The sequence below is a fragment of the Aotus nancymaae genome, unplaced genomic scaffold, assembly GCF_030222135.1.
Source record: "Aotus nancymaae isolate 86718 unplaced genomic scaffold, 86718_ANA_hifiasm-v0.15.2.pri h1tg000032l_0, whole genome shotgun sequence".
NCBI classification, from domain to species: domain Eukaryota; kingdom Metazoa; phylum Chordata; class Mammalia; order Primates; family Aotidae; genus Aotus; species Aotus nancymaae.
The window spans coordinates 28,609,425-28,622,769 of record NW_026988445.1 but is presented as its reverse complement, the minus strand read 5'-3'; the positions used below and the strand labels follow the sequence as shown (position 1 = coordinate 28,622,769).

Genomic DNA, 13,345 nt, shown 5'->3' with positions numbered 1-13,345 from the left:
ATGTATCAACTTGGCTAGAACCTAGTACCCAGTTATTTAATCAAACACTAACCTGGGTATTGCTGTGAGGTATTCTGCAGAGGTGGTTTAAATCTACAGTTAACTTTAAGTAAAGAAGAAGAATAAATACCCTCTGTCATGAGGGTGGGGCCTCAATCAATCAGCTGAAATCCTAAAGAACAAAAACGGAGGTTTCCTGGATAAAAAGAAATTCTGTCTCATGACTGCAGTATTAACTCTTGCCTCAGTTTCTAGCCTGCTGGCCTGGCCTAAAAATTTCATTAAAAAACATTTTTTTCTTCTCCTCTTCCACCTACCTGATCTAAAAATTTTAGACTTGCCAGACTCTACAATCACATGAGTCAATTTCTTAAAATAAATATCTTTGTATGTATATATAATATATAGATATTTAATATGTATAAATTCTATTTGGTCCATTTCCCTGGAGAACTCAGATATACCTACTTATCAAAATGAGGTAAAATCAAGTAGGATAGGGCCGGGCGCGGTGGCTCACGCCTGTAATCCCAGCACTTTGGGAGGCCAAGGTGGGTGGATCATGAGGTCAAGAGATCGAGACCATCCTGGTCAACATGGTGAAATCCCGTCCCTACTAAAAATACAAAAAATTAGCTGGGCATGGTGGTGCATGCCTGTAATCCCAGCTACTCTGGAGGCTGAGGCAGGAGAATTGCCTGAACCCAGGAGGCGGAGGTTGCGGTGAGTCGAGATTGCACCATTGCACTCCAGCCTGGGTGACAAGAGCGAAACTCCGTCTTAAAAATAAATAAATAAATAAATAAATAAATAAATAAAGTAGGACAGAAGTTACGAAAGAACAATATAAATCAGAATTTGAAACTCAAAAATGAGCCAGAACTCAGAAAAATATTAGAATTAAAAGAAAAAGTCATTTCAATAGTAAACTAAATTAGAAAAAACACATTGTGAATAAATATAATAGATAAGGCCTTGAGTGAAATAGCAGGTTAAAAGAAGAAAAATTTTTCAAAATAAAAAAGGAAGAGACAGGGCCCAGTGGCTCATGCCTATAATTCTGGCACTTTGGGAGGCTGAGGCAGGAGGACTTCTTCAGCCCAGGAGTTCAAGACCAGCCTGGGCAACATAGGGAGACCCCTCTCTACAAAAAATTTAAAAATTAGGTGGGTGTGGTGGCACACATCTGTAGTCCCAGCTACTGCGGTGGCTGAGGTGGGAGGATCACTTGAGTCCTGAGTCCAGGAGTTAAAGGCTGTAGTGAGCTGTGACTGCATCACTTCACTGTAGCCTTGGTGACAGAGCGAGACCAAGACCCAGTCTAAAAAAAAAGAAGAAGAGATTAAAAAATGATTAAGTGATTTAAGAGTAAGCAACAAATATAAAAGATAGGAACAGAAAATCCAATATACATATATCTGGAGATCCTGAAGAAGAAAACCAAAATGTTTAGAACAGATCAGTAACAGTAACTATAATTAAAGAATAATAATCTTCTTATAATAATATTCTATAATTAAATAATAATACATGAAATTGAAAAACTGAAATGAACATAAGTGTAAGATAATTGAAATAGAATAAGATCATTGCCTGGTTGAATAAGGAATCAGGCAGTAAGCCAAGCGAGGTGGCTCACGCTTGTAATCCCAGCACTTTGGGAGGCTGGGGTGGACGGATCACAACATAAGGAGTTCAAGACCAACCTGGCCAACATGGCGAAATCCCGTCTCTACTAAAAAAATATAAAAAAACTAGCTGGGTGTGGTGATGGGCACCTGTAACTGTAATCCCAGCTACTCGGGAGGCTGAGGCAAGAGAACTGCTTGAACCCAGGAGTCAGAGGTTGCAGTGAGCCAAGATTGCGCCATTGCACTCCAGTCTGGGTGACAGAGTGGGATTCTGGCAAAAAAAAAAAGAAACCAGGCAGTAAAAGAGTAAATAAGAGAGGAGGGAACCAAAGATGTTCAAAAGGTATAAGCACAAAGGTCACTACTAAAACAAAAATACAAACCTTTCTAAATAAAGAAAGGTGATTTTTTAAAGAATCCAGCAAAGAAAGAACAGTAAATATAGAACACCTAAGATAAACTAATATGAGAATTGAGACCACAGATATCTTATATAGTTAAATGTGAATGGGCTTAACTCACACAGCAAGACCCAATACATGCTGTGTTCAAGAGAAATACCAGAAGGAAAGAGTGACCCAGAAAGACTAAAAAGCAATGAAAGAAAACCTAGGTGACTTTGGGTTTGGTCACAACTTCTTAAATACATCATAAAAAGCACAAACAAAAACACTGTTGATAAACTGGACTTCATTAAAATTAAAAACTTCTGCTCTGTAAAAGTCACTGTTAACAGAAGGAAAAGACAAGCAACAGACTGGGAGAAGATATTTGCAAAGTTGCTCATATTTGATAAAAAGATTGGCATCCAAAATGCACGCAAAAAACTCTTAAAACTCAACAATAAGAAAACAAAAACCCATCTTTAAAAATGGACAAAAGATCTGAACAGGGACCTCACCAAAGATAATACACAGGTGATAAGCAAGGATATGAAAAGACTCTCCACATCATACGTCCTCAGGGAATTGGAAATTAAAGCAACAAGATACCATGACACACCTATTAGAATGGCAGAAATCCAAAACGCTAACAACGGCACATGCTGGTGAGGATGTGGAGCAACAGCACTGTCACTCATTGCTGGTGACAATGTAAAATGGTCCAGCCATCCTGGAGGACAGTTTGGCAATTTCTTACAAAACTAAACACACTCCTATCATATATCTAGCAATTGCACTTTTTTGTATTTACCCAAACAAAAACCTGCACATGAATGTTTGCAGCAGCTTTATCTATAATTGCTCAAACTGGGATATCTTTCACTACATGAATGGATAAACCATGGTACATCCAGACAATAGAATATTACTCAGTGCTAAAATGAAACGAGCTATCAAGCCATGAAAAGACATGGAGGAAACTTAAATGTGTACTGTTAAGTGAAAGAAGCCAGTCTGAAAAGGCTCCATACTGTTTGATTCCCACTAACTGACATTCTGGAAAAGGTGAAACTATGGAGACAGTTAAAAGATCAGTGTTGTAAGGGGCCGGGGAGAGGGAGCATTGATGGGCAGAGCAGAGAGAATTTTTAGGGCAGTGAAACTATTCTGTGTGATACCTTAATGGTAGAAACATGTCACTAAACTTTTTCCATGCTCACAGAATGTACAACACAAAGAGTGAAAACTAATGTAAATTATGGATTCTAGTTAACAATGATGTATCAATATTGGCTTATCAATTGTGACATACGTAGCACACTAATGTAAGATGTTAGTAATAAGGGAAACTGAGGAGGTTTTCTGGGATCTCTCTGTACTATTTGCCCATTGTTCTATGAACCTAAAACTGCTCTAAAAAAAAACCTCTATTAACACTTAAAAATTTTTTTTTAAAGTCATGGTCAAAGGTATACCAGGAAAATGTCCTATCCCCCCCATCAAAAAAAAAAAAAAAAATCAATATAAGAGCAGGAATTGTGACTCCGATATTAGATAAAGTAGAATTCAAGCCAAAACATATTCAAGATGCAGAACAATGAGAACTCTCCTCTGCGGCTGGTGGGACTGCAAATGGTACACCTACTTCAGACAACAGTTGTGGGCCAGGTGCAGTGGCTCATGCCTGTAATCCCAGCACCTTCAGAGGCTGGGGTGGGAGGATCGCTTGAGCTCAGGAGTTCAAGACCAACCAGGGCAACATAGCAAGACCTTGTCTCTACTAAAAATAAAATAAAATTAGCTGGGAGTGGTGGTGCATGCCTGTAGTCCCAGCTACTAAGGAGGCTGAGGCAGAAGAATCACTTGAGTCCAGGATTTCGAGGTTGCAGTGAGCCATGTTCGTACCACACAGACCATCCTAGGCAACAGAGTAAGAGTGTGTCTCGCAAAAAAATAGAGAATAGAAGAGAAGAGAAGAGAGAGAATGAAAGAAAAAAGAAAAAGGAGAAAACTGTCGTGTAGTTTCTTATTTGGTGTAAACATGTCATTGCCTTCTAACACAGTAATCCCATTCCTAGGTATGTAACCACAATAAAAATGTATGTCCCCACATATGTACATGAATGTTCACAGCAGTTTCATTTGAAATAGCTCTAAATTGGAAATAACCCAAATGGCCATCAATAAGAGAATGAACAAATTGTGGCATATGAATGCAAAGGAATACCCACTCAGCAATAAAAAGAAATGAAGTTCTTATATATGCAACATTATGGATGAATCTGAAAGCACTAAGCCAAGTGAGAGAAAACTGACCCCAAAAGGCTCTATACAGTATGATTTCATTTATATGACTATCTAGAAAATGTAGAACTACAGGATCAGGAAATAGATTAGTGGCTGCAAACAGCTAGAGATGGGGAGGGAGGGCAAAGCATGACTACAAAGGGCGTGATGAAACTTTCTGGGGTGATGTAAATGTTTCATATCTTCATTATTATGGTGATAATGCAACTGTATGCATTTTCAAAGCTCATCAAACTATACGCTTAAAAGGCGTAAATTTTATATATAATTACCTCAATTAACTTGCCTTTTACAAAAGGAACTAAAGAAATATATAATCATAATATATAAATCTTATCTGGATCTTGATTTACATAAACAAACAAAATGACACATATGACAATTGGTCATTTGAATACTGACTAGATATTTGATGACATTAAGGAATGATTTTTAATTTTTAGGTGTGAGAATTAATACTGTAGTCATGGTTTTTTAAAACAACTTTAATTCACTCATTTAAAGTCTACATTTCAATGTTTTTTAGTGTCTTCATGTACTTCTGCAACTATTACTGTTATCAGTATCAGAACATATTCAACACTCCACAAAAAACCTCTCACACTCTTCGGAGGTTACCACCCTAGCCCTATCTCCCAGCCCTAGGCACGCACTAATTTACTTTCTGTCTCTATACATTTGCCTATTCTGGACATTTCATGTGAATGAAATCATATAATATGTGGTCCTTTGTGAAAAGTTTCTTGCACTTAGTACAATGTTTTCAAGGCTTATCTATGTTGTAGCACATAAAAGTACTTCATTTTTATTGAGAAGTAATGTTCCATTGTATAAATACACTACATTTTCTTTCTCTTTTCATTAGTTGATGAACATTTTCATTGTTTGCTCTTGGGGCTATCATGAATAATGCTTCTATGAATATTCATGTACTAGTTCTATGTAGACATTTATGTTTTTATTTCTCTTGGTTGTTTACCTAGAAGTGGAATCTGCAAAACATATTGGTAACAACTATGTTTAACTGTTTGAAGAGCTACCAGACCATTTTCCTGCACCATTTGACATTTGACAGCAATGTAAGAGTTCCCATTTCTCTACATCCTCACTGACACTTGTTATTATCTGTCTTTTCGATTATAGAGTTGTACAGCACAGGCACCGACAGTTCCAAGTGAATACCAGGTGCATGCTATACAAGTGTGTACTGGCTGGATTCTGCCTTCTTTAGAGGGCATTTGAAAATATGGAAGAATGTCTTAGGTTACACAATCCCTGAGGACTGTCATTGCCACTTAGTGTTTGGGAACCAGGGAAGTGAGATGTTCTGCAAAGCAAAGGATAGTTCCATACAATGAAAACTTTTCCTGCTCAAAATTTTAGTGGCATCTTCATTGAGAATCACTGCTGTGGAGCAATCTCATGTATGAATATTGATAAAAGAATCTTAAAATATTAACAATAGACCCTGAGAACATACTGAAATACTACATTGGTACCATGTGGAATTCTTCCAAAATCTAAGGATGATAATGTAGTGAATATATTAATATGATTCACTATAACGAGTCTAGGGAGAAAACTCATAAAATTTTTTTCTGTAGACTGTGAAAAGGCATTTCACAATTCACTATAAATATTACTTGTAATGACTATTTTTTACCATATCCAATAAATTAGGAACCAATGAATACTTAGTTAATTTAATGAAATATATCTCTCTGTGCCCAAAAGGGAGCATCTGTTTAACTGGGAGACGTTAGAAGAAATCTACTGAAGTTAGGAAGAAGATAATGAGATCAACTCTGGAGGCTTACATCATTTTTCATGAATTGGAAGAGTCAATATCATAATGATGCCAGTCACTATGATAACAATATCAGTTCTCTTCAAATGCAATCCCAATCAAAATCTAAGCCGATTTTTGTATGTGAAAATTAACACCTTATTCTAAAATTTATATAAAAACACAAATAGCCAGAAATAGCCAACGTAGTCTTGTGGAAGAACAAACTTGATAATTCAGAGGACCAGATATGAAGACTCATTAGAAAGCTGTAGCAGTTCAGAAAATGTAGAATTAGCACTAAGACAAATAAGAGAGTTCACAAATCAACTCATCTACATATGGAACACAGGTGCCATTAGAAATGTAACAGGGGAACAGTGAGTTGTTTAATAGATTCTGGTTCACTATGTGAAAAAATAATGTGAAGGCCTACTGCAATATATACCAGGTGGACTCTAGATAGATTTATGACATATTTTAAAGGTAAAAATATAAGAAATATAAAATAAAATTATAAAAAAAATTCAATTCAGGGTAAGCAAAGATTTTTATTAAATAAGAGCCCCCAAAAGTTTAAATTATAAGGCAAAGGAGGAGAGAGTAAAGATTTGGCTCATCAAAAATCAGCTTTCTTTTTCAGTTAAGTATCCATAAACAAAGTTAATAGAAACTAGAAAGAGATAACTGAATGTTTGAAACAAACGTTTGATTAATTTTTAGAATGCAATGTAGGTAGCACTGTGTTAGTCAATAAGAAAAAGGCAGAAAATTAAATGAAAAATGGGCAAAGGATATGAACAGGTAATAGAAGGAGAAGCCTGCATAATATGTGAAGAGATGCTCAAAATCATTAGTCATCAGAGAACTGAAAACAACAACAGCAATAACTATTACTGGATAATAATGAAATTGGTAAAAATAGGAAATTTAATAATACCAAATTTTGGTGAAGATGTACATTGAGTGAGAATATATATTGTAACTGCCATTCTGGAAACAATCTTCAGGAACTTCGTTAAATTAGGTGTCTGTATTTCCCTTGGCCAGACAACTCTATTCGGCGACATATAGCAGAAAAATGATTGCAGAGATACATAAAAGGACTTGTAGAAGACACTCATTGCAGTATTGTCTATGATGGTAAGAAGTTATATGTCCAGCAATGGGGTATATATAAATAAAATATAATTGATTTACACTAGTAATTAAGCAGCAATGAGAAGAAATGAAGTAGAAAGTGTTGAATAACAAAAGTAGTACAGAGAATGAGGTCTATACATCCTGGTTTGTCTAGACAGTTCCAATTCACACCTGTTGTAAATTTATACCTATTGTATAATTATTAATAGCACTCCCATTCTCAATAGTTTAGGCAATATACTGAATAGTTTTCCTATCTATATAATAACACCACATTGCAAATAGTAAATCACAGAAGCACTCAAAACAACACTATTTTTGCTACATGCAAATTTAAGGACATGGATCAAGGAGGGGAACTACATGGTAATACATGGGATGAATTAGGGTAATACATGAAATGAAAGAAATGAAATGGAACAGTGACAATGACTAAAACTCAATATGATTAACTCTGCTCTCTGCTCCGAAGTTCAAAAAATTTAATACTTAATAATAGTATATTAAAAATTCAACACTTACAATACTTCTGGTACTAAAAATTTGATAGTCGCGACTGTTACTGTGATACCTGTGGAGGAAGAAGCCAAGTATGAATATTAAAACTAATTTATTCTTCAAATATGAGGATTCTACATGTGGTCAGGGCATACCTGGGCTGCCAGGAGCTTCACCTTTCTGCCTAATTCCCTTCCTAGACAGCAACTCAGGGCTAAAACTGGGCCTGTCAGTGACCTCTAACCACATTTCTAGATGTGTTAGGGTTTCCTCAGTATCTGAAGACACTAAGATGAGAAGTTAACATTCTCTTCCTTTTTTTTTTTTTCTGTAGGACAAAAACCCTTGAAGAAGAGTTAAAACAAGAATAATTAAGATTGGAATTTCAAAAATACAGTATTTTTTTTTTTTTTTTGAGACAGGGTCTTTCTCTGTCACCCAGGGTGGAGTACAGTGCAGTGATCTTGGCTCACTGCAGCCTTGACCTCTCAGGCTCAAGTGATCCTCTGGCCTCAGCCTCCTGAATAGCTGGGACTATAGGCACATGCCACCACACCCAGCTAATTTCTGTGTTTTTTGGTAGAGACAGAGTTTTGCCATGTTGCTGCAATGAAGGGTTCTTAACTTATTTATTTTATTTTATTTTTTTTTGAGACAGAGTTTCACTCTTGTTACCCAGGCCGGAGTGCAATGGCATGATCTTGGCTCACCGCAACCTCCGCCTCCTGGGTTCAAGCAATTCTCCTGCCTCAGCCTCCTGAGTAGCTGGGATTACAGGCATGCGCCACCATGCCCAGCTAATATTTTTTTTTGTATTTTTAGTAAAGACGGGGTTTCACCATGTTGACCAGGATAGTCTCCATCTCTTGACCTCATGATCTACCCGCCTCAGCCTCCCAAAGTGCTGGGATTACAGGCGTGAGCCACCGCACCCGGCCCTTAACTTCTGTCTATAAGATTCATCTAATGCAGTACTGTCCAATATAATACAACTCACCTCCTATTAATTAAAAATGTTCAAGTAGCTACTTTAAAAGCACAAGAAGAAATGGGTGAAATTAATTTTAATATTTTATTCAACATGTAATTAGTATAAAATAATTATTAGTGAGATATTTTACTTTTTTTTCATACTAAGTCTTTGAAATCTGGTGTGTACGTTACACTTAAACACATCTCAATTTGGGCTATATTTCAAGTGCTCAAAAGGCACATGTAGCTGGTGACTATCATAAATGATCATCTTACAATTCCTTCACCTTCCATTTGCTTCAAGAATCTATTCCATGTCTACACTGCATATCTAATCGTAATTGAAATTGCTCTATCCCTAAAATTTTAAATTAGAGGCCTTTGTTCTGCACGTAGAGGAAGAGTTGCTAGGATGTCATTATGCAATTCCCTTATCAGAATTATACAAGCCTTAATAGCACTCTGAATTCTAATTTTTAACAGAAATCAGTCACCTTTATAATGAAACACATTTTCTGTATATAGATCGAATAAAAAACATGTTCATGTATTTTATATACACCTATAAATTAAATATATTGTAATCAAAGGCTTTTTTTGAGTGTGAACTACCTCACACTTCTCATGAATCTAAGATCCCTTTCATTACAGAGAGAAAAATACAAGTGGCAAATTTGGTACTTTAATTTACAAAGTTAAATTATGTAATTTAATAAGATTTGTTAGCTAAATGATAAAATGACCGTTCCCGGCTGGTCTTTTCTCCTCACCGGCCCCCTCAACAGCTTCCCACTACTACTGGGGCTGAGGACAGGGTAGAGAGAGAACAGTAGCTTAAAGAGTCATGTTTAATTTATTAACTTAAGGCCGGGCGCGGTGGCTCACGCCTATAATCCCAGCACTTTGGGAGGCCGAGGCGGGTGGATCACGAGGTCAAGACATCGAGACCATCCTGGTCAACATGGTGAAACCCCGTCTCTACTAAAAATACGAAAAATTAGCTGGGCGTGGTGGCGCGCGCCTGTAGTCCCAGCTACTCGGGAGGCTGAGGCAGGAGAATTGCTTGAACCCAGGAGGCGGAGGTTGCAGTGAGCCGAGATCGCGCCATTGCACTCCAGCCTGGGTAATAAGAGCAAAACTCCGACTCAAAAAAAAAAAAAAAAAATTATTAACTTATTCGCAGATAACAATGATAATGCCTTTTCATCCTTGCTTTATTAATTACGTCTAATATTTAATGTATTATTGTCGGAAACGGATCTAAGAGGCTCATAGGTATGTGGGGTGTGCAGATCGACATGTGCTATCTTTTCGTGAAAAGGGCACTGTCATCTCACTCTTGGAACACAGTGATCCTCTCTCCTCTGGCAAAAGAAGGGTGCACGAGGGGAAAGGAATGTAAGAATTCATAGGGGCCAGGGTGCCATGGCTCATGGCTCACAGCTCAGGGCCAGTAACTACAGCACTTTGGGAGGCCCAGGAAGGAGGATCACTTAATGAGACCAGCCTGGCCAATATTGTGAGACCCTGTCTCTACCAATTTTTTTTTTTTAACTTAGCCAATCGTGGTGGCGCGTGCCTGTGGTCCCAGATATTCAGGAGGCCCAGGTGGGAGAAGTGCATGAGCCCAGGAGTTCCAGGCTATAGGGAGCTATGATGGCGCCACTGCATTGCAGGAGCAAGAGGCCATCTTTAAAATAAATAGACGACTCTGCCCTAAAAAACAAAAAAGTGGCCGGGCGCTGTGGCTCACGCCTGTAATCCCAACTCTTTGGGAGGCCGAGGCGGGCGAATCACGAGGTCAGAAGATGGAGACCATCCTGGTCATGGTGAAACCCTGTCTCTACTAAAAGCTTGTAGTCCCAGCTACTCAAGAGGCTGAGGCAGGGGAATCGCTTGAACCTGGGAGACGGAGGCTGCAGTGAGCCAAGATCGTGCCATTGCACTCCAGCCTGGAGTCAAGACTCCGTCTCAATAAAAAGAAAAAAATAAAAGATCTCATAGGGGCTCAGACGTTCTGAGGACAGCAGCATGAAGGTACTGCGACCTTACTGCAGGAACTTGATCTGCGTAGCAAAGCGCTAACAGCGTCTCCTCTCGCTCATGAAAAACTCTCGGGTGGGAGCGGCGGGACACTGGTGCTGGTGTTCCGGGGGCCGGGAGAGGAGGCGGTGGTCGGCCAGGGCGCGCGGTCCCGGGGCGCATCGGGTGGGGAGCGGGAATAGGGCCCCTCCCTGCCCCGCTGGAGGTACTGCCTGCCCAGTCGCTCGCCCGCGGCTGGCGTCTACCTCCAAACGGCCAAGCCACAGCAGCTCAGCCACGACAGCAGCACTGCCACTTCCCGGGCTGACATGGCGCCTGCTCGGAATCCGCCAACCGCCTGGGCCACTTCCGTCCAGGCCTCGCGCACTCCCTGCGGGCGTGGGCCGGGCGGGTTGCTGGAAGCTCTTGGGTCCTGGCGCCGCTAGACAGGGCGGGCCGGGCCTGAGCACCAGCGAGGGAGAAGTGTGCGCATGCGCGCGCGCGCCTCTACCTGGGCTCCCTAGAGGTCTGAAAGCAGCTGGAGTGCGAACCTGTACACCAGATTTTAGGAAAGGCAGAACCAAGCTTTCCAGCAGCGAGATTGCAAAAACACTTAGAAAAATCCGAGTTGCTAATTGAAAAACAAAAAAGAGAGAAAGAAAAAAAAAGAAAAATCCAAGTCGCCTGAATGAAGATGAAACTTTTAAGGTAGTCTTTTAGCCCAAATCTTCATGTGATTGTGTATAGACGCTACAATAGCAAATACATATCTGGCAGTGCTTTCCAGGGAGCAGACATGCCATAGTGATTTTTTGTTGTTGTTTTTGTTTGCTTTTGAGACAGAGTTTCACTCTTGCCCAGGCTGGAGTGCAGTGGCGAGATCTCAGCTCACTGCCACCTCCGCCTCCCGCGTTCAAGCGATTCTCCTGCCTCGGCCTCCTGAGTGGCTGAGATTACAGGCGTGTGCCACCAGACCCAACTAGTTTTTGTATTTTTAGTAGAGACGGTGTTTCACCATGTTGTCCAGGCTTGTCCTGAACTCCTGGCCTCAAGTGATCCACCCGCCTCAGCCTCCCAAAGTGCTGGGATTACAGGAATGAGCCACAAAATCTGGCCAGGCACACCATAAATGATTTTTTAAAAATTTATTCATTGCAGGAGACCAGAGTTTTATTATTACTCAAATCAGTCTCCCAAGCACCGAGCAATCAGGGAGCAGAGTTTTTAAGGATAATTTGCTGGGTTAGGGGAAGCCAGTCAGCCAGGAGTGCTGATTGCTCAGGGATGAAATCATAGGGAGTAGAAGCTGTCTAAGTCACTTCCTGGGTGGGGGCCACAAGATCCGAGCCAGTTTATTGATCTGGGTGGTGCCAGCTGACCCATTGAGTGCAGGGTCTGCAAAATCTCTCAAGCACTGATCTTAGGAGCAGTTTAGAGAGGCTCAGAATCTTGTAACCTCCAGCTGCATGACTCCTAACTCACAATTTCTAATCTTGTAGCTGATGTTAGTCCTACAAAGGCAATCTAGTCCCTAGGCAAGAAGGAAGCCTGCTTTGGGAAAGGCCTGTTACCATATTTATTTAAACTATAAACTAATTTTCTCCCAAAGTTGGTTCAGCCTATGCCCAGGAATGAACAAGGACAGCATTGAGGTTAGAAGCAAGATGGAGATTGTTAAGTTAGATCGCTTTCACTGTCTCAGTCATAATTTTGCAAAGGCAGTTCAATCCCTCCCTTTGGGTTTTATAACATCTTAATCTTAAGGTGTAGGCTATGAAGATGGGAAAAGGCCATTGATGGCTCTGGATTCTTCCTACTGACAGTGGACATAATGGGAATGGGAGTGAACCCCAAGGTCAGAAGGGTGGAACCACTTTGCAATTGTCTGAGTGGACTCATGCAGACCTGGTTGAGTTTCCAAGGCTTGCATGGCAAAAACATTAGTACTCTCATCTATGGTTTTACTACAGTGTTTAAGTGAACAGTCTGCTATAGGTAAATAATGAGTTCTAAGATGAGGAGTACAATTCCCAATTTTAAAAGCAAAGATTTGACAGCATTAGTTTGGGGACTTCTAATCCACAAATAATTTAGTATTTAGTCTAAACTGCAGAAAAAAACCTCAAGAACAGCTAACAACAATGTACTATAGTTTTTCTTTTGAAGGGTAATTTTTCTCTCTCCAGTCTCCATTCTTATAAAAACAAATCATGATAGAACTGATTTGTTTACAAAATAAACTTTAGTCTTCCTGTACTTGGCCTGATTATTCGCATAAAGTGAAGCAAGAATAATTATTTTTCACTTAGGCTTTTTAAATTGGCTTTGATAGAACTCTGTTCCATGAAGAATCTCAGATAAGACTTTTTAAAATCCAAGCCCAGCCATGGGTTTGTACCCTCAAATACCTATGAGTTGGTATTTGAAAATTTCTTTCCTTTTGAGGTCCCAAGATAACTTGAGGTTCCTGGGCTTGTTACAAAGTGACATTTTTTATTTACCACAGATCAGGAACTTTGTACAGGGACTCTGTGTGGACAAGGTATGAGGCCAGATTCCCCAACGGGCTTTAACTGGCTTTATAAGTCAACTTTGACACTTTA

The 13,345-nt window shown here is 39.6% G+C and overlaps 1 protein-coding gene across 1 annotated transcript in view; it reads right to left on the bottom strand.

Moving 5' to 3' along the window:
• CATSPERE (catsper channel auxiliary subunit epsilon) overlaps positions 1 to 13,345 on the bottom strand; it is a 180,123-nt gene that overhangs the window by 159,598 nt on the left and 7,180 nt on the right. Inside the window, exon 2 of the mRNA XM_064383670.1 lies at positions 7,773 to 7,821. Within this exon, the coding sequence (XP_064239740.1) occupies positions 7,773 to 7,821 (49 nt within the window). The remainder of the gene's footprint in view (positions 1 to 7,772; positions 7,822 to 13,345) is intronic.